Source organism: Hyalella azteca, unplaced genomic scaffold, assembly GCF_000764305.2.
Source record: "Hyalella azteca isolate HAZT.00-mixed unplaced genomic scaffold, Hazt_2.0.2 contig4670, whole genome shotgun sequence".
Taxonomy (NCBI): domain Eukaryota; kingdom Metazoa; phylum Arthropoda; class Malacostraca; order Amphipoda; family Hyalellidae; genus Hyalella; species Hyalella azteca.
The window spans coordinates 16659-39715 of NW_025934881.1; the positions used below are offsets into that span (position 1 = coordinate 16659).

The 23057-nt window shown below is 36.9% G+C and overlaps 2 protein-coding genes across 2 annotated transcripts; one reads left to right on the forward strand and one right to left on the reverse strand.

Moving 5' to 3' along the window:
• Positions 1 to 1426: 1426 nt before the first annotated feature.
• LOC108677107 (dolichyl-diphosphooligosaccharide--protein glycosyltransferase subunit 1) lies at positions 1427 to 9608 on the forward strand. Its single transcript, XM_018165259.2, has 10 exons — positions 1427 to 1767; positions 3891 to 4004; positions 4604 to 4852; positions 5393 to 5589; positions 5895 to 6097; positions 6535 to 6649; positions 6916 to 7120; positions 7474 to 7656; positions 8275 to 8414; positions 8948 to 9608. The coding sequence occupies exons 1-10, from the start codon at positions 1525 to 1527 to the stop codon at positions 9102 to 9104; spliced, it is 1806 nt and encodes a 601-aa protein (XP_018020748.1). The 5' UTR covers positions 1427 to 1524; the 3' UTR covers positions 9105 to 9608.
• LOC108677108 (general transcription and DNA repair factor IIH helicase subunit XPD-like) lies at positions 8930 to 21133 on the reverse strand. The gene is given in 16 exon segments (XM_018165261.2): positions 8930 to 9892; positions 10382 to 10591; positions 11243 to 11419; positions 11788 to 11945; positions 12972 to 13068; positions 13516 to 13711; positions 14167 to 14355; positions 15024 to 15243; positions 16062 to 16129; positions 16660 to 16756; positions 17293 to 17416; positions 17595 to 17828; positions 18402 to 18515; positions 18915 to 19055; positions 19424 to 19523; positions 20959 to 21133. Coding segments are annotated over 16 exon segments (2271 nt in total). The 5' UTR covers positions 20964 to 21133; the 3' UTR covers positions 8930 to 9751.
• Positions 21134 to 23057: the final 1924 nt, after the last annotated feature.

Sequence of the window (23057 nt, forward strand, 5' to 3'; positions counted from 1 at the left end):
AAGGTTCATGTCACTGAGTGCGGGCCGTTGGTCCATACGATTCAATAGCACTCAGATACTGGGATGAGCATCAAGGATAATGTGCTAGTAAATTGCTAAATATTGCGTCATGGCAGAACGGGGTAATTTGGTTCTGAGAAGAAAGATGCGGGGGAGTGAGTTTGATGAGAGAAGGATGTAGTGTGCGTTGGTGACGCGTTGTGTGTAGGGTATCTGTGCAACCATTCGGGTGAGAGGTGGTCGAGTTAAGGAGGCCTGTCCTAACAGGGCCCGTCCCTCTTGCTGGTCGCCAGCAGTGCCTTTCAGTGGCAGACTGACGAGCTCGATCGTCCTATCTCCGGATTACGTAAATTTGCTCCACTTACCATGAAGCAGATATTTATCCGGACAGGACTGAAGTCGGTTTGAAAATGAAGGGAATGTAAAATTTTCGTCGGGATTTTTGCGCAAGCTTTAATGCATGAATGATTTTACAGTATTTCAATAATCAATCAGGAAACAAGACGAAGTGGAACTAATTTTTCTTATTTTGGGCGATATTTTCCGGTAGTTCGGTAGTTTAAGGGTTGAAGAACTGGCCAAGTTCGGCCTGTCGCAGATCATCTAGCGAGAAGCTAAAAAATTTGCATTGTTTGCACGAACTGCATTATTTGAAGGACAATGAAACAGGTAATGTGAAGGTGATTTATTTTTAGTAGCGAAAATTGTGAACGAGAGTAATAATATATAAAACTTCACACGTGCATCAGTAATTTTGATTTGTTTGTTAGGATCAGCTTGAAAATACATTGTCGGAATGGGCATATGCTTTCATTATTCTTCTCTTGTCAATAGTGTGTGAAAAGATCTTTTAATGTGACCGCTTGAGTGGAACTGAGAATATAAAGTAATTGTAAATGGGTGGGATGTTGAATTCTGAAAGTAAAGTGTGGGTTTTACAAGTTGAGACATCAGAAGTTCACACAGTTGTACTTTTTTGGTTAGAAGTTTGGGTTGTTTCAATTTCCTTCTTACTCCCGTTCAACCAAACCGCAATCGATAGGGTTTGGGGCTGCGATCGTCACGATGGGCATTTTAAGATATAGCAACCTAACCACGGCCAACATGAGCAAATACAATTTACGTCCTTGTGAAATCTGGATGACCATCGTCGCGAGAGTATAATGCAGTTAGATTTGTTGAAAAAAACTCTTTATAATAATATTACTTCTTCATAATTATATATCATATGCTATATTATAATTTATTCAACAGGAACATATCTCCTTTGAAATTTTTGAGATGCTTTTTCCCAATAACGAGGCTATTTTGATGTTTCATGTATACCCACCTACCCAGCATAAATCAATTATTTAACGAACAAATTTTTAAGTAAGTCTTAACATTTTTAGGGTAAAATTCCAATCACATTCCAGCCTTCGTTGTCAACTTTTGGTTGGTCAGCGAAGCGGTGGTGCCGGCATCGGACTATCTGTCAGCTGGTCTGAAGAATTTTGGAGTAATTGCTGGCCTTAATTTCCTAAGATGTCATTTCTAGTAAGGCTCATTTCCTTTCTTTGTTTATTATCTTTAGGACTGAGTGCAACTGACGTCATTAATAAAGATATTGTCTTCAAAAATCTGGAACGCAAGATCGACTTGACAACGCAACTCGTCAAAATCAGCTCTAAAATAACCATTGAAAATACCGGATCAAGCCCTGTGAAATATTTTTTGGTTACGCTAACTAGTGAAGAGTTTGAAAAACTTTCCTATCTTGGAGCCCAGGTATGATGTTTTTACAAGTCTCCCTTTGCCTTTTGTGCAATGAACATTAGGTAGCTATTTAGGCTAACCCAGGCTGTAGAGTAGGGCCTTTTAGCTCGAGATATCGGCGTCTTTTCAAGCTCTCCATCAGCCACATCGACCTTAAATTGGCGTCCATGGCCGATCATAAACTATGGCTCAGGCAGCCATGACCGACCATAAACTATAGATTGCATGATCAGATTTTCACTTTAATCATAAATCTGCCCAACACACGTTTTTGGGGCGAGCCACAATTTATTTTCTACATTTTAGTCCTCAAGAAAAACGTGTTTTTTTAAAAAGTTTTTTAAAGTATTTTATTCTTATTTGGCTTTGTTGCCAATATAAATAGGGCAAACACGGTACCTATATTCCGACATCGTGGGTAATTCCGACACTTCTCAACTTTTATCCTTTATATTAAGCTTTTTCTTAGTTCCACGCATTCATTGTTGGTTGAGATAGTGACGTCATACTCTTGCGCGCCATACTATTGCCAAAACAGTAGGTCTGGGCTGTCTGGTGGGAAAATATTGAGATCTAAAGAGAGACAGTGCGCGTCACCCAGCGAGAACATCGAAAAATGTGTCAAAGTTGATAGTTGACCTTGCTCTACCAAATAGTGATAAACTGTTTTATGTAGAAAGAATATTATGGTTTGAGACTTTTAAATAAGTCTGGGAATATATTAGGAATCCTTTGGGGTATTACTTTAGATTAAGTGCATTCAAAAAGAAGGGTGTTATTTTTTTAATTATATGTTTTTGGGTGTAGATTAAGAATCTGAAATCCGTTTTTGGCGGTTGGCATCGGAAAATCGATTTTATAGATATTTAAGAAACGACCACAATAGTATATGGGTCACCCAGGCTAAATTAAAAATGCTATAACTCCAAGGGATTTGCGTCCATGATTTAACTTGCATTTTATCTCTATCAAAAATCAGAAAATTTTTTTTGACTGAAAATGATCTATATCAATCTAGGAATGACTGTAAACCTATGTAAAACCCAAAAATTGCGCTAGGTTAGGTTAGGTAAATTTTTTATAGAAAAAATATAAAAAAATTTGAAAAAATCATCTTTCCGATGCCGACTGCCAAAAAACAGATTTCAGATTCTTAATCTACACCCCAAAAAACATATAATTAGAGAGAAAAAAACACCTTTTTTTTGCATGCACTTGATCTAAAGTATTACCTCCTTTGGGTAAACTTGTATGCTGATTTCAAGTTGTAAATAAATTAATAGATGATTAAGTTAAGAGATGGTTATAGACACATAAAAACTAATTCCGACACAGCTTGGAATTAGACACACACAGCTCGTTCCAAACTGTGTGCAAAAATTAAAATTTTCTTAATTAAAAGCTTAATAGCTCTTAATTAAAAGCCTAAATAAGTAGTGTCCAATATTCAATAGTGTTCTATCTGCTGAAGTATTCTTCAAACATTTAATGATTTACTTCTACTTCAAACATCTTGCCTAAGATGGCATTGTAACTCTAGGCTCTAGAAATATTTGTTATGAAATCTCCATTATTATACACTATTCATAATATATTTAGGCGTTCAATATAATTTTTCTACAAAAGTTCAAAGCAAATTTTGGCCACAAAACTCTTACTGTTGTTAAAGAGTTGAAGTCATTATTATTTTTTACCTGTTTTAAATCCTCAAATAGGCTTTGCATTTGCATCAAATAGGCCTTGAAATTTATAGCTAGGTAAATTTCAAATTTCATTTATTCATTTAAATACCTATGCTAATCACTCAAGATGTTAAATGTTATTGCAAGATTCTAGTGATGCTTTTTGTCTCTGTCAATGGTTAGAAAATATTAGTTGTTCATTTATAAGATGGGTATGCTCACAGTTAAGTGTGTATTTAAATGTGCAACTGACTTATTTATCTGATGGCTTGCATTTTGTTAACCTATTAAACATATACATGTAATTTGATGTAAATATATATATTTTTACTTTTAAACATGTAGGTATATCAAATGTCCACCCAATATAAGCTAATCTGCATTCATTTGTCTACTGTATGCATGAATATATACCTGCTTTCTTCACTTTTATTGATTACAAATTGCATATAGGTTGGCAGCTACCAACTGACTACAGCTGAAACTTTGATTCCGAATCATCCTGGCTATCATTTCTACCGGGTGGACCTACGAGATGTACTGCAAGGTGGCAAAATTTCCAGTCCTGTAAGTATCTACAGTAAGTTGCTCACTTGCAGTTATTCTTAAATGATATTCATTAAGGATAACATTAGTTGTGAATACTTCAGGCTTCTCTTACATGCAATATTTTAAAGCTCAAACTAATGAACTAGAGCTAGTCTTTATTAATCATTCCTCAATAGGTGCAGAGCTATTCTTTACAAATTTTTAATTCTAACATAAAGTGATAATTGTGATAATTTGATTGTACCAGCAGTTTTGTGTTTTCAATGCTAAAGAAAAATCAAAGATGCAAGGAACTGATTCAATTTAGCAACAATTCCACTCCATGCATAGTTCTAGATGATTAACTTGGTTTACCTATCTCTTCTTCAATATGCATATGACCTAAAATGATTTTCTATTTGTTTGAAGGGCATATTAACCAAATATCTTGTTCCATATCTATTGGCAAGACCTAAAGCAGGAAACTTCTGTTGACATGAAAAATAATTTTTTTTTATAATTTCTGTCAAGATTTGGCTTTAATTGTTGTACTATACATTTTTTCTCCTAAGCAATAAATAATTTAAGAAAAATGGATTAAAAATCCAGGAAATTTTCACATGGAAACTAATTTGCAGGTTGAGGTTGAAGTTGTGTTGGCTGGTGCCCTGCAACCCTACCCTGCCAGCATCCAGCAAGGAGAGAAGCAGCTCGTGGTCTATGAAGGCAGCCACTGGACGCCTGCTGCTTACAGAGTCACATCCCAGACCACAACTGTGATGCTACCGTCCCCCAACGCTGAAAGCTTCACTAAACTCAAACCCACCTCACACTCTGACACCAACATTGTCTATGGACCCTACGAGAGTATTCCTGCTTTCTCAGCTGTGAGTTGTTGATGTGTGCTATCAGCTGTGAGTTGTTGATGTGTGTGACAATAGTGACACCTTTTACTTCACAAAATCTTTTCCTATATTACTGGGCAATTTAGGTTTTATTTCTTTCTATAATGCATCAAATGATTTTAAGTTTCTAGTCACAAGTTGTAATTGAATGTTACTGCTGGAATTTTATTATTATTCCACCATCATGTTGTAGTGCAATCATTTTAAGTGAATTCTTCAAAAGTTTTTCATCACATTGCATTTAATTAGGATCTGATTGCAATTTTTTATTAACTAATAAATTTTTACTGACCTGTGTGAATTTGAATGTTTGCTAAATATATACTTTGCTAAAATGTTCTACTTTGTATGTAAACTGTACCAGCCGTATGGAAGTTGTGTAAGTCCATCTATCATCAATGACAAGGTTAAGTGACCTGACCTGTATAATCCTGTATACCGTAATCATTTTTATTGAGAGAGGAGTATGCCTCTAGTCAATTGTTATTAGCTTGCTCATCAACTGTTGTACATACTTTGCAGGACCCCATGAGAGTTCACTACGAGACCAGCAGCTCTTTCCTGACCATCACAAACCTGGAGCGCGTGCTGGAGGTCAGCCATTGGGGCAACATTGCTGTAGAAGAAACCATTGATCTGCTACACACTGGAGCCAAGCTTAAGGGGCCCTTCTCACGCTATGACTACCAGAGAGACCACAACGCCCACACCAACGTCAAGTGAGTCCAGACAAGTACTTCTCATGAATTGGTTTGAGATTCTAATGGAAACAAACATTACAGTTTGTTTAAATAAAAAAAGCTTGTTGGTATCTATATCATCTCAATCTACTCATTTAGATACTTCATATATGTTGTGGTATCGATCTAAGCTAGTTTCTCTTAATGACATTTCTTATGTTAGCAGCAATCTAAAATTTAAATTGATGCTGTACAAATCTCAGCGCATGCTTCAATTGATGCCAAATTAGAATCTTTTTCATCATAGTGACTTAGACTAAAAATTTACTTGGCTGTTACCTCAGGTCATTCCGCACAATACTGCCCGCCTCTGCGCGAGACGTCTACTACAGGGACGAGATCGGCAACATATCAACATCAAACCTCCGTGTCAGAGACGACTCTGTAGAAGTTGATCTCCGGCCGCGGTTCCCACTCTTTGGAGGATGGAAGACCCACTATAAACTGGGCTACAATGTTCCCAGCTATGAGTATCTCTACAACTCAGGTGGCTTAATATACTGATTGTTACACGTTCAAATGCGTAGCTTAAAATAAACCTAATGTAACTTGCATGTTTTTCGCTCCAATGTCACATGCATATAACTGCAAATTCGATTGTTGCTATCTTAATAAGTACTCTGAGAGGCTTTAAAAAATAGCTTTTTTTCGTGGGTCACATTTTTAATTTTTTAACCTATTAGATATGCAAACTTTTTAAATCTTTCTATTGTGTTACGTAGCCTCAGTATTAGGCCTTTAATGCCCATTGACAGAATTTTTCTATGTCAAATAGTTTTTGAGTTTTGGGGGTTTTTGTTAAAAAAACCAAAAGCGGTCTAAGTTACCCCGGGAGTCTAAGTTACCCCAGTTTACGGTACTGTTTTTCAAGTATTCAGGCTATGAAATATTGGTAAAAATGAATTGAATATTTTCTCTTTGTAGGCGAACAGTATGCTCTGAAAATGCGCATATTGGACCACGTGTACGACGACATGGTAGTGGAGCAGCTGCTCCTCAAGATCATCCTGCCTGAGGGTGTGAAGGACATCCTCATTAGGTACTGGGCTCTACCTTGTACTTTAGCTTAGTGAAGTTCTTACAATGCCTATTGTATAATTGCGTAGCCTGCTGATTTATGGAACAATGAATAGCATTTCCATGTTCCACAGCATTCTATACCTGTGGAATTAAAAATTTTATTTGCTATTATCGAAAAGTAAAGATTCTATGTCACTCATGTTCTGAGATATTGCCTACTGTCGTTGATCGTTAGGTAAAACATTTTGTCTAAAAAAGAATAGTAACGAAGTTTGAGCTTTGCAGCACACCCTTCCCTGTGACCCGTGAAGACGACGGCTTGTTTGCCACGTACCTGGACACAGTTGGCCGCGTGGTGGTATCCCTGAGAGCTGCCAAGCTCAATGCGTTGCACATTCAAGACTTCACGCTCTACTACAAGTTCCCTGGCCTCCTCATGCTGCAGGAACCGCTTCTTGTTGTCGCTGCCTTCCTGGCTCTCTTCATTGCTGTCAGTGAATTTTTCCTCTTAGTGGACATGTACTAAACTTGTGTACATATTTCCTACTGTCAGATGCCGGTTAATGAACGTAATTCAAAGTTCTACATGGAAAGTGGTGAAATTTAAGTTTGATGTTTTTATTTATAAAATGTGACTAAGAATAGTGATTATTATATCATTCGCATTAGGTATTGCAAAAAAATTCGTACTGTAACCATTTTAAAAAAAAGTTGCTGTATGTAGAGGTCGTGCTCGATTTACTTGAAACAAGGTTACAATAACTAGGCTTGTAGTGTATAGAGAGGCAAACGCTTCTTTCTCATTTGATCTTGTAATAGTTATACTTGAAATAATTTTTACAGGTGATGATCTGGGTGCGGCTTGACCTGACACTCAGCCCCGACCGAGATGCTGAGGCGAAGATGCGCGTGTCGTCGCACTGCAGCCTCGTGGCCTCGCGGCACTACAAGCGCGTCGCCATCTATCACGCCATGCTGGACGAGATCACCAAGCAGCAGGGGCTCGGCAACCCGCCCAATGCACTTGTGAGTAATGGGGCCAGCTGAAACTTGCTGCTTTAAAATTCGATTAGTTGGCGTTTCATGCAATAGCATCCAGAGCAGGTGCAAAAACCAATGCCACACCTCTGGTAGCTGAAGCAATTGCGATTTTTAAGTGATGTTCGGACCAGCAATTATGATTTCTTAAGTGACGTTTAAACCAAGTTTAGACAGTATTAAATAGTCGAACTATTCCAGTTTGGTATTTATTGAGACGTATGAAGTATTTTGTGGAAAAGAAGTACTAACGGGACAATTATTACTCCGTTGAAGTATCAACAGTATGACATCTAGTTTCTGTTACTGTGAACTGTCCTAGATACTGGCGTCGTCATAGGGACTAGACGTCATTTAAAATCTGATTCCTCTGTGTATGCTATAGCGAATCGTGTTCAAATCGTAATGGGTGGAATTTTCTTAAAATTAATAATTCCACTCCTAATTGTTATAAGAGTGGTTCTCGCATCTCATGTATTAGGACCAGATTTGTAGATAGAGACATTCATAACAAGACTATACACGTTGCTCATTGCTTGTAATCACTTACTGAGTAATTTATTGCGGATAAAATTTTTACATGCTCATATGTGTGTTGCGTTACAGAGCCAGTTCCAAGCCAACATCAAGAAGCTGCAAGCAAACCTCAAAGACGAGTCCCAGGCCATTGCCGAACTGCTGGCCAAAATTCGCTCCGACAACTCTGAGGTCGCTGAGAAAGTAAACGAGCTTCAGAAGTACGACAGGTGAGTGAAATTATCCTGGCCAATGATATTGAATATCCATTGTGAATATGTATTTGTATTTTCCAACATCTAGCAGTTTTGTGATTATCTTCAATTTTATATTATATGAACTGAACTCTGATAGTAGCACTGGGACCAGCATGCCTATTTTGTTCATAGTTCACCTGCTAAACTAATACCTTGACGAAGAATCATTGTTTGAAGATTATTCGAGTGTACGACTAGTAAAATAGAGGAATATCTTGTGAATGTTGGATTTAATGATGATAATAGAAATAACAAGATTTATGTTGTAGTCTTAACAGAGCAATGTTTTCAATGACATTCGAGGCCAAGGGTTTTAATCGTTGGCAACTTATAATGGGCTAACAGTAGCTAAGCCTGTTGTCTGAAAATAGACGTTAAGTTGATTTTTCCAAAAAATATAACATGGTTCAGTTGGGGCGTTCTTGGGCCGGGTATCTACAAAAAAATTTTAAGCATGGTCCACATTGCTCAATCACTTATTATTCTTGTGCACTTGTTGCTGCCAGGGAGGTGCGCGAAGCCGTCGTCCAGCAGTGCAGCAACATGGAGAAGTTGCTCGGTAAGAAAATGGCGAAGCAAGCCTACGCTGATCAGGAACAGGAGCTCTCCAAACGCAGGGAAGAAGCCATGGACAAACTGCGCAACGTGGCTGCTCTTTTGTAAACCACTCGCATGCTAACACCACGCGGGAAGTTAACTTGAAGCTTCACATTCTGTGAATTATCGTTCCATTTTAAGTACAGGACAAAGATGGGCATTAAAAATGTTTGGGAGCAAGTCAGATCCTCCAGCAAGTAATTTTGTCTGATGACAGAACAGGGACCCGCTTTGTTCGATATTGTAATGGTCCATGAGGAAACTAGGACCTAACTTCTTAATTACAGCTTTCTCATTGGTGAGGATAGAGTTTGAAATATTCAGATGTCCAATTCGAAAATGTGCACATATTTTGTACCGAAGGCAATGTTAGTTGAAAATAGTCTTGACGTTCGGAGAACTTCAATGTGCGTTTATTCCAATATTTTGAGTTTTTCTGCGTGTTAACACCTAATTACCAGGACATTAGAGCACACGTTTGCAGCAACATTTTGTTTATTTCAGAGTGTATATCATGTTTGTCATAGTATCTTGACCATGTATACAAATAGAATACATTTGAATGTTTGATGATAGTGTTTACATTTGAAATATCCTCGCAATAGTTATACTATGTTAATCTCCGCTGCACTCGTCTAAATTTTCTTTGACTGGAGTGTGATATGAAGTTTAGGCGGACTGTTCCAAATAGTATCTAATATGTTCCGTCCTATTTAATGGGCTTGATGAGCATGCTTCTGTATTCTTTCTATACATTCGGGGGACGAAATTTGTTCTTTGGTAAGCAGCGAGATCCCGAGCTGGTCCTCTCTGGTGAACGGCTGCGCCATCTGCCGCAACCAAGGCCGGCACAGCTGGAAAAATAAAGCAACTCGGTCAACGATCAGTTGCTGCAACACTCAGTGTTTAGTTCATGTCATTTGTTACAGACAACCTGTATCAATAGAAACGAATCTCACCATTTAGTACCCATTCTTTTTTCTATTGACTGAAGGCCCAATTGCTTTAAATATTATTCCTCGTGAGCAATCATCAAATCGCTTTCTGGTCTCCTTTGGCTACACCCGTTTGATATGCAAATTTAGAGACTAGGCTGAATTTTTCTAGTCTTCCAGCTATGTTACTCGCTTGCAGCGTCCGTCAAACAGCAAGCCAGCACCTTGCAGCATGTAATCTATATTGGTGAACCAGTGTCCGCTATCGGTTACAGACACGTTGGTAATGTTGATGAAAACTAACACGTCACAATTGATATTACCACCAACTGAAATTAGCCATCCTTCAAGAGCAACGTATTGTGCTTCAGATCCTTATGAAAGCATTCGTGCGTTTGTAGCGCCCACCTGTACAGCTTCCTCAGTGGAGAGGTTGCACTTGTTGTCTGCGAGGTGCTCCTGTATCCACTTGGGCAATTTGCTGCGCTTGTCCGCTCGAGCGAATCTCTTGTCGGCAAAGAGCAAAATACCGTAGTCAGTCTTGCCTCTCATGGCGCGGCCCACGCACTGCGCCGCGTGACGCATCGCGTCGAACGTCAAGAAGTCGTTCTCGCGGATCTGGAAGTACGTTATCAAGAATTTTTAGCATGTCAGTGCTCAATTCATTTTCTGGAATGAAGCGAGTTTCCTGAAGTTTGTAATTGGGTTGCAATTTATTTCTTTTTCGTTAGGTAGAGTACGAGTTCATAAGCGGTGGTTAAGTAGCACGTTGGAGATAGCAGCTAGTTTTCTGATAGTTTTTTTTGCTATTCGCTGTTACTCAGAACACGAGTGTGTATTTGTAGAAAGACTGACTGACGAGTGTTTAACATGAATTTGCGTTCATTCTAGCACCCTGACTACTACAGCATATCTCTTCAGCAGATAGTTGGCCTCAGCGGACGTGCTCGCTGCCGTAGGTTAGACAGTACATTGGTACGGCAATTGTACAAAGCGATTTTAAATTGTATTATTCGACACATACTGGAAGTCCTTGCTCATGCCCATTTAGCCAAGTTTCATTTGATTGACGGGACTGAAGCTCGCCAAGTTAAGATGCAGTGACGTAAACGAACAAATGATCAATAATAGTTTAATAAATAAAACTCTCTCAACCCATCTCCAAGATGAGTTGTAAATGAAACAAAGAAAAGGTACCCAGGCCCAAATAGAACAAACGTTGCGCTCGATGCGGAACAATTTCATTTGAAAACAAAAGCATATACTTACGTTGAATTGATCTCTGAGATACTCGAGCCTGGCTTTAAGAATGCGGCTCTGTGTGTACATGAAAGGGATGCCCATCATGACCACGCACCGCCCGAAGTGGTGATCAAAGTCAACGCCTTCTGACACTTTGCCTCGAGCGACCGCCAGCAGGATTGCACCGCGGCCGCGTTCGCATGCCTGCAAGAGGCATTTACAGTTAAGCCTTTGTGTCCCGGCCATAACTCTTCTACTTAATTAAGGTTGTGTATTAACAAATTGTAAAGCAATGTTAAAGTTACTGCATCTATTGACCAGCCCGTAGCGTAATTAGAAATGTCAAAAAATTACTGACGGATACTGCAATTGAAAAACGTCACCTTGATGTAGCTACCTCGCCACGTCACCTTGGTGTAGCTACCTCGCCACGTCACCTTGGTGTAGCTACCTCGCCACGTCACCTTGGTGTAGCTACCTCGTCACGTCACCTTGGCGTAGCTACCTCGCCACGTCACCTTGATGTAGCTACCTCGCTACGTCACCTTGATGTAGCTACCTCGCTACGTCACCTTGGTGTAGTTGAGAAGAGCAAGCGACGTCTCGGCGTCGTCCTGCGTCTCTATGAAGACAAGTTTGTGGCGCTGCAGGTCGTTGATGATGCCGTGGTCGTACCACGTGGCCACCACGCTCTCCAGGTACAGGTACGACGTGAAGAAGCACACCATGCCTGAAGCACAAAACCGCTTAATAATTAAATAAAATAATACTGCATATTGTTGTCAGCTTTGATGTACCATGTTCGTTTGTAGCCGATTCTTTCTTTAACACCCAGCCACATTACCGATTCTGACTAGAATGTTCTCAATTTGTTGAGAGTTTCGAATCCCCAACTCGTTGCTCCAATCTTGTAATCCTGAACTCGCTGCCACCCAGAGCTAATCACCATACACACCAAATGGAAACACAATATTCTGAATAGACGGGCATCACGTGCTTGATGATATTCGAATATGATTTCTAGCCGCACATGTTTCCCGAAAAGAAGAGAGATAAAGTGCCACTAAATGAGGTATAATAACAAGGGAGTTCTCTTCCCTAAATCATCGGTAGTGAAACTATCAAATTCAAACCCATAAAATACAACATCTTAATAGTAGATGATGAACACATTAGTCTCTATGTTGTGACAAAACGTAACTATGATCTATGCAATTAAGCTCAGGACATTACAGGGTATGAAGAAATTTGACAAGAAAAACAGAGCCTGTACATAGTCTACTAAGATAGTGTTCTTGAAATAAAGAGAATGAAAAAGTTCACATGCCAATTTCAAATTTCAGCTCGAGTCAGAATTTGTTTTATTACGGGCATATTTCAAATTTAAGCTGTGCACTGCTGCACTCTCGTGTACTTGAAAAAAATGGAAAATTCAGGTATTCAGTACTCACATTAAATACATGCATGATATTTTATACCTAAGCAATTTAGATAAACAGAAGTATAATCTAGCCTATCTCTATAAAGAAATTCCATTTGAATTTATTATATTCATTTGAGTATAGTATCTAATACTAAAATAACGTTTTCTGGAAATTTTCCACCCCAAGTTCAGGACGTCATTCATTCAACTATCGCAGACGCCCAGGGCAGATGAACACGCCTAATAAACAATTACTAAGTCAACTTAAAGCAATTAAAGAATAAGGAAGTTCTTCAAAGGACCAGAATGTTTTTCATGATATGAACAACTGACCATCAGGCACAGTAGTGGCCATCTCGACGAGAAGCTTGCCGTAGTTGCGTACCACTGCTGGGTCTTCTCGGCTCTCGAACTTTGATGACATGGCCACCTGAAAAATAATTGTTGAAATTCCATAGCTAGATATTGTCTATTGCACAAAGTTTAAACATATTATTTGTATTAATCTATTTTAATATGAATTAGGAGAATATTTTTGAGAATATAAAAACTAGGCATGCAATATCAACAATAGGTATGTACATTGTGGCTGTAGATAATTCTGAGTAACAATTGCAAAGCTCATGATTAAAAAGTAAACAAACAATTGAGTTATTCCAAATTAGGCATGATAAGTAGACAAATTCCAAGATTCATGATGTATAACACAATATCCTTCAAACTAAAAGTAGGTATGTGGGACTAAAAATAACTAATTTGACTAATACCTAGAGTAACAACTTTGGTAAAGATAGAGTGGATAATACGACGGTAGTCCAGGGACAAAATAGCAGTTCAAAACGAAAGAGGATATTAGTGCTTTAGCATCACAACGGACCTGATCGTTGCCTTTAGTGACGATCATGGGCAAAATACAGGGCCGGGCTAGGGTCATCGTGAACGAGTTCTGCACGACAGGGTTGAAGTCCAGGATTTTAGGGTACATGTCGAGAGGAGACAGCGTGCCTGATGTGATCACCACGGTCTGGAACTTGCTGAACACCGGCTTGATGGCGATGCTCGAGTCCAGGCATCTGTGATACATCATGACACATGATATATTACTCACGGTAGGTATATATTATAAGTAATAATCACAGCCATTGCTGGAAAAGCAAGTAACCACAGCCATTGCTGGAAAAGCAAGTAACCACAGCCATTGCTGGAAAATCTGACTGCGAAATAGGAAGAGCATGGAAATTTTTTAGGACTAACAAAGAACTTAGTTGAAGGCTACACATCTAAGAGCGTTTCTCTCAACATATTTTGGCCGATATATTTGTGTAATTTGAGATACCTAAACACACGGATTATGGACCTAAACACAGGGATTAGCGACCTAAAAACACCGATTAGAGACTTAAACACATGGATTAGATACATGAACATACGGATTAGAGAACTAAACACAAGGATAATAGACCTAAACACACAGATTACAGACATAAAAAACAGGGAATATATAGACACAGACACACGAATTATATACCTGAAGAAGAGCGTGGGGTTGGGTACATTAGGCGCCTTGTCCTCGTAGGGCTCGATGATGATCGTGAAGCCGTGAAGGTAAGTGGCGAGGAGTGTAGCGAAATGCGCCACGCTCACCAGCGGGCTGATGTCGCCGAGGTCTGTCAGCTCCAGCGTACGCACCATTGATGACAGCCTCTCTGAGCAAAACCTGCGTGCAACATGAGGCTTCAGGCTCACTCATGTGAGGCTCATCACTCAGCCTCACTCATGTGAGGCTCATCACTCAGCCTCACTCATGTGAGGCTCATTCACTCATGAATGAATAAATTGAAATTCGTATGCAGAATCCTGAACGACATTCATTGGGTTTCAGAAACTACTGGTGAAGACATCAATTGCTATTCATAAGCAAAATCCTGCACAAAATCTTGGGATTTAAGAACTACGTATTCATGAATAAATGAATTGAGATTCATAAACAAAACCTTGCACGGTATCATGTACGGAAAAGCAGAACGTACAATGAACAGTGAAAGCTAAATGTACGAGAAAAAACTCCGCACAAAATATCTTGAAAAAAAATGGTGGTGCTCAATGACTCACAGGTGACACTCAAGCCACAGTACGGTATGTATGTAACGATTCATGTCAAGCCATTTGTAAAGTAAAGAGCAAAACTCAGGGCACGAACCAAAATGAAATTTATTCTGTAAAAATACGTCACTCTGGCAAATACTGGACTTGACTATGACACGCTAATTTTTTTCAACCCAGGAACGAAGCATAACAAATTAAATACCTAGCGATTCTTACATTTGAACAATCAATATGTATAATTTTGATTAGATATTAATAATGCAGCGATGCAACTCTGACCTGAGCGGCTTCCTGTCAATGAAGGCACGCGTCTTGATGTCCCTGAGCAAGGAGGCAGGACTCTCGTGCACGACGTGGCTCACGCTCAGCCGCATCTTCACGTAGTCCACCAGGCGCCGTAGGAACTGGATGAAGTGGTCTGCCGTTCTGATCGTCCCGGGAATGTTGTCTGTAATTAAAGCAATATCTTAATGAAGCTTCTCATCACATTAAATGTTGTCTCACATTAATGTGAATGTTGTCTCACATTAAATCGTAATATTTAATACGTTTTAACATTCGTCTACGGATGAGCCAACAGAAGAGATTGCCGAAAAGACTAACACAAATTTAACAAAACTGGACACCAGGTTTGTTTCAACCGACCGTGGCAAGTTAATGTTAAGTTTTAATGAAAGATTTAATAATGATTGATGTAAGTATACTAGTCAAGACTTATAAGAAGCGCCATTTTTCTGAATAAGACAATTTCTAATAGGATAATCCTACATTAAAGCAAGTGCACGAGACGGCAAGTTAATCAAGGTTTCAAGGTTTGAAATGATATTTTGACATGAGACAGTAAAGCCTCCGAACGTGCCACATGACTTGAAAGAGTTCAAAGGTATTGCTTCTTGCAGACGGTGCCACTAAAGTTCCTTAACAAAGCACAAGCATCAATAAGACGTAAGTTGCCATTTTTAGGTGTGGAAAAATAAACTATCAACGCACGCTCATGTGCTAACCAACACAGTGACATTGAAAACTAGCGTGAAATATTTTCAAAATAAAATGTCATTTAATATCTTCTAGACGAGATTGAGGAACATAACACTGCATAGGCAGTAGAATTTGTCAAATGGAAAATTCAATAGTTTAGCACTTTAATGAATTCTAACTTAAGAAGCTGTAACTTTGAAATGTGGAAACAAGCTTATAAATTTGAACATTAGTGATGAGGACAATTTTACTATTTAAAAAAAACTTTTTTGTAGAATTTTGATCTGGAGAAAACAGACAATAAATAGAAATTATCTGCCATTAATTTCATACATTCACACATACGCAGACCAGCCACCAGCTTCTGATACTCGTCCTGCAGCCGTGACTGGTCCGAGTCTTTTATTCTGAAGCAAATAGTGGGTAATTAATGAATGATCACCCGCTGAGAAATATTTAACATGGTCTTAGTACTAGATTAATGAGCATGAAGTTTGAAGAGAAAATATTGTACAATCTGCTAAGATATTAGTTCAAATAAAATAGTGCTTTGTGCGTTAGATAATTGTACAACAACAAAAAATTTTCAATTAAATGCTACAATATAAATGTACTTGGATGCAAGTCTTAAGTTTAACCGAACAAAAATAGAAAATAAAAGATAGGAATACCATTACTAAACTAAGGAATGCAAATGAGGCCCAACTTTCTTACAAGCTTGGCGTTATTCTATAATTGAATTCAACACTACAAACAAATTTCCTTGTCAATTCACTTCCATTAAAATAGTTGTGCCCGTTTCAAATTCACACAACATTTACAATTGCTTTGCCATTTGTAAATGAAATGTAGTCACTTAGGTAGTACTTGTATATTCATACTTACATACTTACTAAGAGAAAAATAAAGTACAAATACCACAGCTTGTTTACAACACCTTGAGACATGTTCACTGAGGCTATTGATGCAGGTTTTGGCTTTATCCAGCACGCGCTTGTTAAGGTTGATGCTCATGCTGTCCACGCAGATGTTGTCTGTAAGCCATCAATTAAATTTGTCAAATTCAATATGTAAAAAGACATACAAATATGGTGCACATAATACTACATAGCTTATAAATTCGACATTTTGAAAGGGTAGACTTTGCACCAATTTGATAAATTGATGTGGTTTTAATTTCCTAGGAATTTCCCTTATCAAAATTTCTAAGAGATTTAGAACAGCAGTAAAATGCTAGAAAGTTCCTAAAATACTTGTGACACTAAACAATATGAACATGAAGAAGTTCCAAATTTTTTAGCCATTGCTAGAAAATTAATAAAAACTAAAGAAACTATTGTGCAAAACTAAAAATTAAAGCATTTCAATTGTGTGGAATCAAAAAAATAATCTTTAAATTATAAAATTAATTATTTCTATGACATGAAAAAATTATAATAAGAAGCAAGGCAATGATAAAATTCAATGCAAAGACACATAGGGTTCAAGCAAATTGAAGTCAGTCAACCCTTTAGGAATAAATACCCGACTAACTCTACAATAGGTATTTTTATGTATTAGTACTTCATACCAATGTTGTGGGCTTCATCAAAAATTACACAAGTTTCTTTCTTCATTTCCTTAGAGACAATTTCTGCAATTTTAGGGTCCAGTAAATAGTGGTAGCTGTAGACAACAATCTGTGCACTGTTCACCTGCACATCAAAGTTAGAAGTTTTCTTGGTTTACTAAAAATATTTCTTCATCTTCATCACACAATTTTTAAAAGTTTAAAGCAAGTTCATGGAAGACAAGTGGAGGCATTCCAAAATAAAATCTGAAGAATATTTTACATTAGTATAAACAAATTAATAGGCCTGTATATATACTCACAACATGTCTGGCAAGAAAATAAGGACACCAGTTCTTTTTTCTGCCAAAGTCTTTGAGATCATCAAGGTTATAGCAGCCAGAAGGTATGGGAAACTCCCGTCCATGAAGATCAAACTCCTCAAAAAAATCACACCGCCCAATGCTCTCATCACGCTGAGCTCTGGTGCGCACGTATGAAGCAGTGAGGGCATAACATCCACTGTCCACTACCTTGCCGTCTCGAGCTTTGCTCACCTAAACCAACAAGAAGAAATTCAGGGAAATAAGAATTAAATTGGTAATGAAGTTGTTGAAAGCCAACTTATAAGCCTTGCATGAATGTTAGGAAACAAATCAATCTTTTACAAAAATTTTATATCATTATGAGAAGGAACATCAAGCAACAAAGAATTATTTTCAGTGGATAAAATAATTGGAGGAAATTATAAATAATATCTTTCTAAATGTTTTCATTGGAAGGAAAATGTTGCTGGAGCCAATGATTAACCCATAATAAGAAATGGTCAAATATATAAATACGTAGGTAATTTAATTTCTCAAGACATGTCACAACTATTTCTTAAAAAATTTATATTAATAATGGCCAAGAAAACTAAAAAATGTGTTAGAGAAAATGTTGATTTTTTAATAGGCTTGCATAGAAGCTCATGCCTTGCAGAACTTAGGGAATAATGAGTTGAGGTCAAGCACCAACAATTAGTTGGGTTAATGTATACTATAACAAAATGCTTATAAAATGTCTTTCTTAATTTGGTAACACAGAGCAACATGCAAAGTAAAGTATCTTTTAACATGAATCTGACTTACTTCAGGATGTATACAAAGATTTCTGCGTGATGCTAGGGCCAGACCCGTGATGTTTGGAGGCTTCCCAGTAGATTCTTCAATATACTTCAAAAGATTTCTCAACTCTTCTATTACCTAGAATAATTCATCAATGATATTAGTCATAAGAGTAGTAAAACATAATAAAACAAGTCTCATAAATTTTGATTTCTTCTACATTAAAAGTTGTCAAAAGTTGTGAGAAAAATAGGAATGTTCAATGAAAATTAAATCAGTTGAACTAATAGAAAATTAAATTGAATGAGGCATGATTATCACAGAGCAGTAAAGTTTCTGGGTTCAATAGCTATTTTATATTTTATTTTTGCACTTAAAAAGCTTTAAAAGTAGTAATGATAACTTTAGAGTGCAAAATAAGTAATTTCCTATGCCTACTTTAAAGTTAGAAAAATTCTCAGAACACAAATAACATTTATTTCACAGTTTATAATGTTGTTAAGCTTATCATCCATCAAATTGAAATATTTTAATTACCTTTTCAATTTCTGGAATGGTCCGGGAACAGTAAACGAGTTTGGATAAATTGTGTGGATTGCCCCTTAGGTATGACACAATCAGAGCCAGCAGAGTGATGGTCTTACCAGTCCCTGAAGGCATCTCAAGCAAACAGTGACCCTGATTGGGAAAACATTAATTGAACAAATTATAAATCAAATTCAAACAAATTTGGTATAAATCAATTCAAGGTAGTCATCAAATCTATTATATATTTGAACAAGATTATAAAGACTGGCCTGTTGGCACTAAAAACTGATACTGTAGAAATAACTTGAGTAACTTGAAAAAAAAAACAAGTTTACTGTTATCACTTTTAGTATAAGTTTGAAGACAAAATACACAACAGGCTAGTAAAATTAACAACATATTGAACAGAAGGTAGTTCTCAACAGTGCCGTTAAAACCATAATGGCAACAGTGCCATTAAAACCTTAATGGCAACAGTGCCATTAAAACCATATTGACAGTATAATTTGACCACCAACCTTAGCATCTAGAGCCCTTTTGAGATCAAGCATGTAGGAGTATTGCTCAGGATATATAAATTCATAGGGGAAGAGAACCTCCAGACCATCCACATCAAGCCTGAAAAAATTCCAAGTAGTATTCAGACCTTCATCTTCAAGCAAATAAATTCGGATGAGATAAAAAAAAGTAGCTGGAGTAGTCTATTTTGATTTTAAGAGCTAATTTAAAATTAGAATGCAAATATTTTAATATAATTATATATCCAATTTGTTATATACATATGTACAGTAAAACCACCATTAGAGACAGGTTATAGGTTGCATAATATTCTTCATTGTTAAATTTTTTATTCTTTATTCACAAAAGAGTAACTAGTAGGAAGTAGGTATAAGCTAATGAACTACACAGGCAAAATATGCTGTATGTAATACTAGTAGACCATTAGAATATATTGAACAACAAGTAAAAAGCTACTAAATTTTAATAATTTGTATTGAATAGCCATGGATAAAATTGACAACAGCTTAACACTTAAATTAAACATTACAATTGAAAATGACACTGACTTAACCCTTAAATGCACACATTTTATGTAGAGACCACACCTTGTCTCTCACAGGCATTTATGTTTACTGTGCCACACAACACCAGCGTAACATGTTTTGTTCTCTTTTGACTTGGTAGGTATCATACTTGAGGCAAGGATTTCTGCAAGCAAGTAGACTGATTACCATAGCCTTTATGGGCAAAATTTTGGTTGTATCATTTACAATACACGAGGCATTTTAAAGATAAATTAGAGTGCATGCTCCTGGTATTAAGGGAATGCTAAGGAAATAGAGACTGCTAAGTGCTGTATAAATAATTGAAATACAGTAAAGAATAAATTAATTATCCATTGCATGAACAAATTTATAAAGTCAAAGCTATAAAAAAAACTTTAGCAATCCAGAAAAAAAATTGAAGCTGTGAAGCTGAAAAAATTTTTCATAAATTTTGAAATATGACTAATAAAATTATATTATTAACTAAATTGTATTGTCACTGCAAGATTTCAATAACAAGTGAGATGACTTGTCTAATTTTTCAAGTTGGAAATAATAATTTTTTATATCATTCAAAATGCTTCAGGTGTGAAAAAAAAATGTCCTCAGCCAAAAAATACTAATTCTTGATCACATTTCAGAGTATAAATTGTAAATCATGAATAATTGCTAAGAATCAAGATTCCACATTTGAAACAAATCCAAAATTCTTAGCCAATAAGTCATTTGTGCCCATTTTTCCAAGAAATGCATCTTTAAACTTTGAGTTTGACTTCAAAGTTCAAATGTAAAAATTATCATTTCATTGCTGGTTTCAAAAATTTCTAAGAGAAAATGTGCCTTTTAAGTTTTAATCCAAGATCAGAAACTAAAATTATACAGAAACAATAAATATAGACAAAATATATCATAGGCACAAGCAGATGCAGTTTTAAAGTTGACTTGAAAGTAGCTTTTGCCGAATTTGTAGTTTGAATTTGGTGCGCAAGTCCAACATAAACGCTCACCTCATTTTGAAGCTATTTCTTGCAAAGATTTGAAACAACTATGCAATAAATTGAAGTTAAATTATTTTCAAAATAATTTTCAGGATGACAGAGCACATTAATAACAATATTGGACTTGACTAATGAGACAAATCAGCGCGCGCAGACGACTGTGACATGAGGCACCATTCCCTGCACCGGTACGGAATGAAGTAAACAGTCCACTAGAACTGAACAATTAGAGAAACGAGTTAATTTCGTTCCGTTAATTTCAATTTGGAGGTTTTTATTGAGTGAAAGAGCGAATACATTGATTAAAGAATCTATTTTATGTCTCTTAAATTTAAGATATGTTGTAAATAGGGTTTCGGAATTGTTGTAATTCTCATTTCAAATCTAAGATGGAGTGACCTAAGCTAACAAACAGTAGCTCTTTCTGTACCTTTCATCCTTCTGCACACCCATTTCTTCTACACATTTCGCTTCATTTCTATTTATATTTGTATATTCTTTAACTTCGAGCTTACCTGCAAACTATTGTTATTTGATTGAGCATGACTCCGATCACTATTGCTTGGTATATGGTATATGCCTACATGCACAGCAACACAATTACTTCGTCTTCCTTTTCGTGGGCAAACACGCTGGAAGAAAAAAATGTATAGTAGTCTGAGCTGATTGCCCGCCCAATAATTCCTCTTATGGTAGAGATGAAGCTTGCGGAATAAATAGCTGCGAGCCTGTCAAAACAGTAGCTATCGCGATTTTTAAAATAGCACGCCCCACGCCATACAGCCTTCAATAAAAAATTGAATATCAAATTTTCGAAGTGGGGCCGCGGCGTGCAATATCTTTCTTAACTGGCTCCTAGAAGCTCACGTTTGCTGAAAATAAAAGTATTATACATTATTTGTTGCCATTTACTCGCTTCTGCGTAGCTCCCTGCAATGAGTTGAAGCCGAGCCAATTAATATAGCGATCTCGTTAAAAAATTGTTATTACGCCACCATTTGGACCAATATGAAAAATTTTTGCCTTTATTCAGGTTAGGACTAACAATATTAGTTAATAAGTAAATTGACCTAAAATGAACAGCAATATTTCGAAGTCGTATATCACACGGCGCCTGCAGTGATCGATTTGACTATACGCCGCGCCACTACACGATGCGTAAAATACGGAATAATTCGTTCGCATTTAACCTCGTGTTCTGAGGCGCCAATTGATTCTTTGTGATCCGTTTATTGATGACGATCAAATAACTTGAGCAAATATCAACGTTTACAGACAGTCAATACTCAAAACCAACGAATACAGACAGTCATGTTTACTGACAGTTAGTACTTCAATATGTACTCCAATATCAACGGTGAGCTCAAATGATCATATTGTTGGTACAGTATTTTATATTTTTCAGTTAATTCCTGCAAAGTGATATGTAACAAAATTCTGCTTAAGCAACTAACGTTTTTTTTTTCTTTGCCTCAAGTCAATGTCCTATAGCCACATCGTTGAGGTTAGTCATCTGGTATACAATTTCCCATTTTTAAGCGTTTCGTTCATCTTTCAATTTGTTCCTTAGGTTCATGTTATTTTCTAACCATAGTTCGTTTATTTCATTGTTCTGGGCCATAGTTAGTTTATTTCATTGTGTTAAATCATTTTTTGTTCAAGTTTAGCGCTGTGAAAATAAAAGAAAGAGAAAATTCTTCGTCGCTGCATTTCCAAGCTCTACGTATTAACGTAAGCTCGCACGCTCTCTCTAACTGAGGAATATTTTAGGGAGAAATAAACCTCGGAACATGAATTTTGAGGAATTTCTTAGAAAGAAATGAGGAATTTCTTATAAAGAAATAAGGAATTTCTTAGAAAGAAATAAGAAATTTGTTAGAAAGGAGAAATTTCTGAGAAATAAATAAGCCTCGAAACAGGTATTTTGCGCGTTGTTTCTAATGAAGGATCGTTCACTTGGTTTCCTTTGTCATATGAATGAATTATTGTCATAGATGTAATAGCCATAATAAAAAAATTACAATGTTGAATAAATGTAATTTGTTTCTCTTGTTAGATTCAATCATAATTCCGAAGTTTACATGGCAGTCGATCGATCTCCAGACAAG

Excerpts from the sequence above, each read along its gene's own strand:
- LOC108677107 (XM_018165259.2), top strand. The coding sequence starts at position 1,525 with ATGTCATTTCTAGTAAGGCTCATTTCCTTTCTTTGTTTATTATCTTTA. Across the intron at positions 6,098-6,534 it reads TGAGTATCTCTACAACTCAG|GCGAACAGTATGCTCTGAAA; the intron begins GTGGCTTAATAT and ends TTCTCTTTGTAG. Across the intron at positions 7,657-8,274 it reads GCAACCCGCCCAATGCACTT|AGCCAGTTCCAAGCCAACAT; the intron begins GTGAGTAATGGG and ends GTTGCGTTACAG.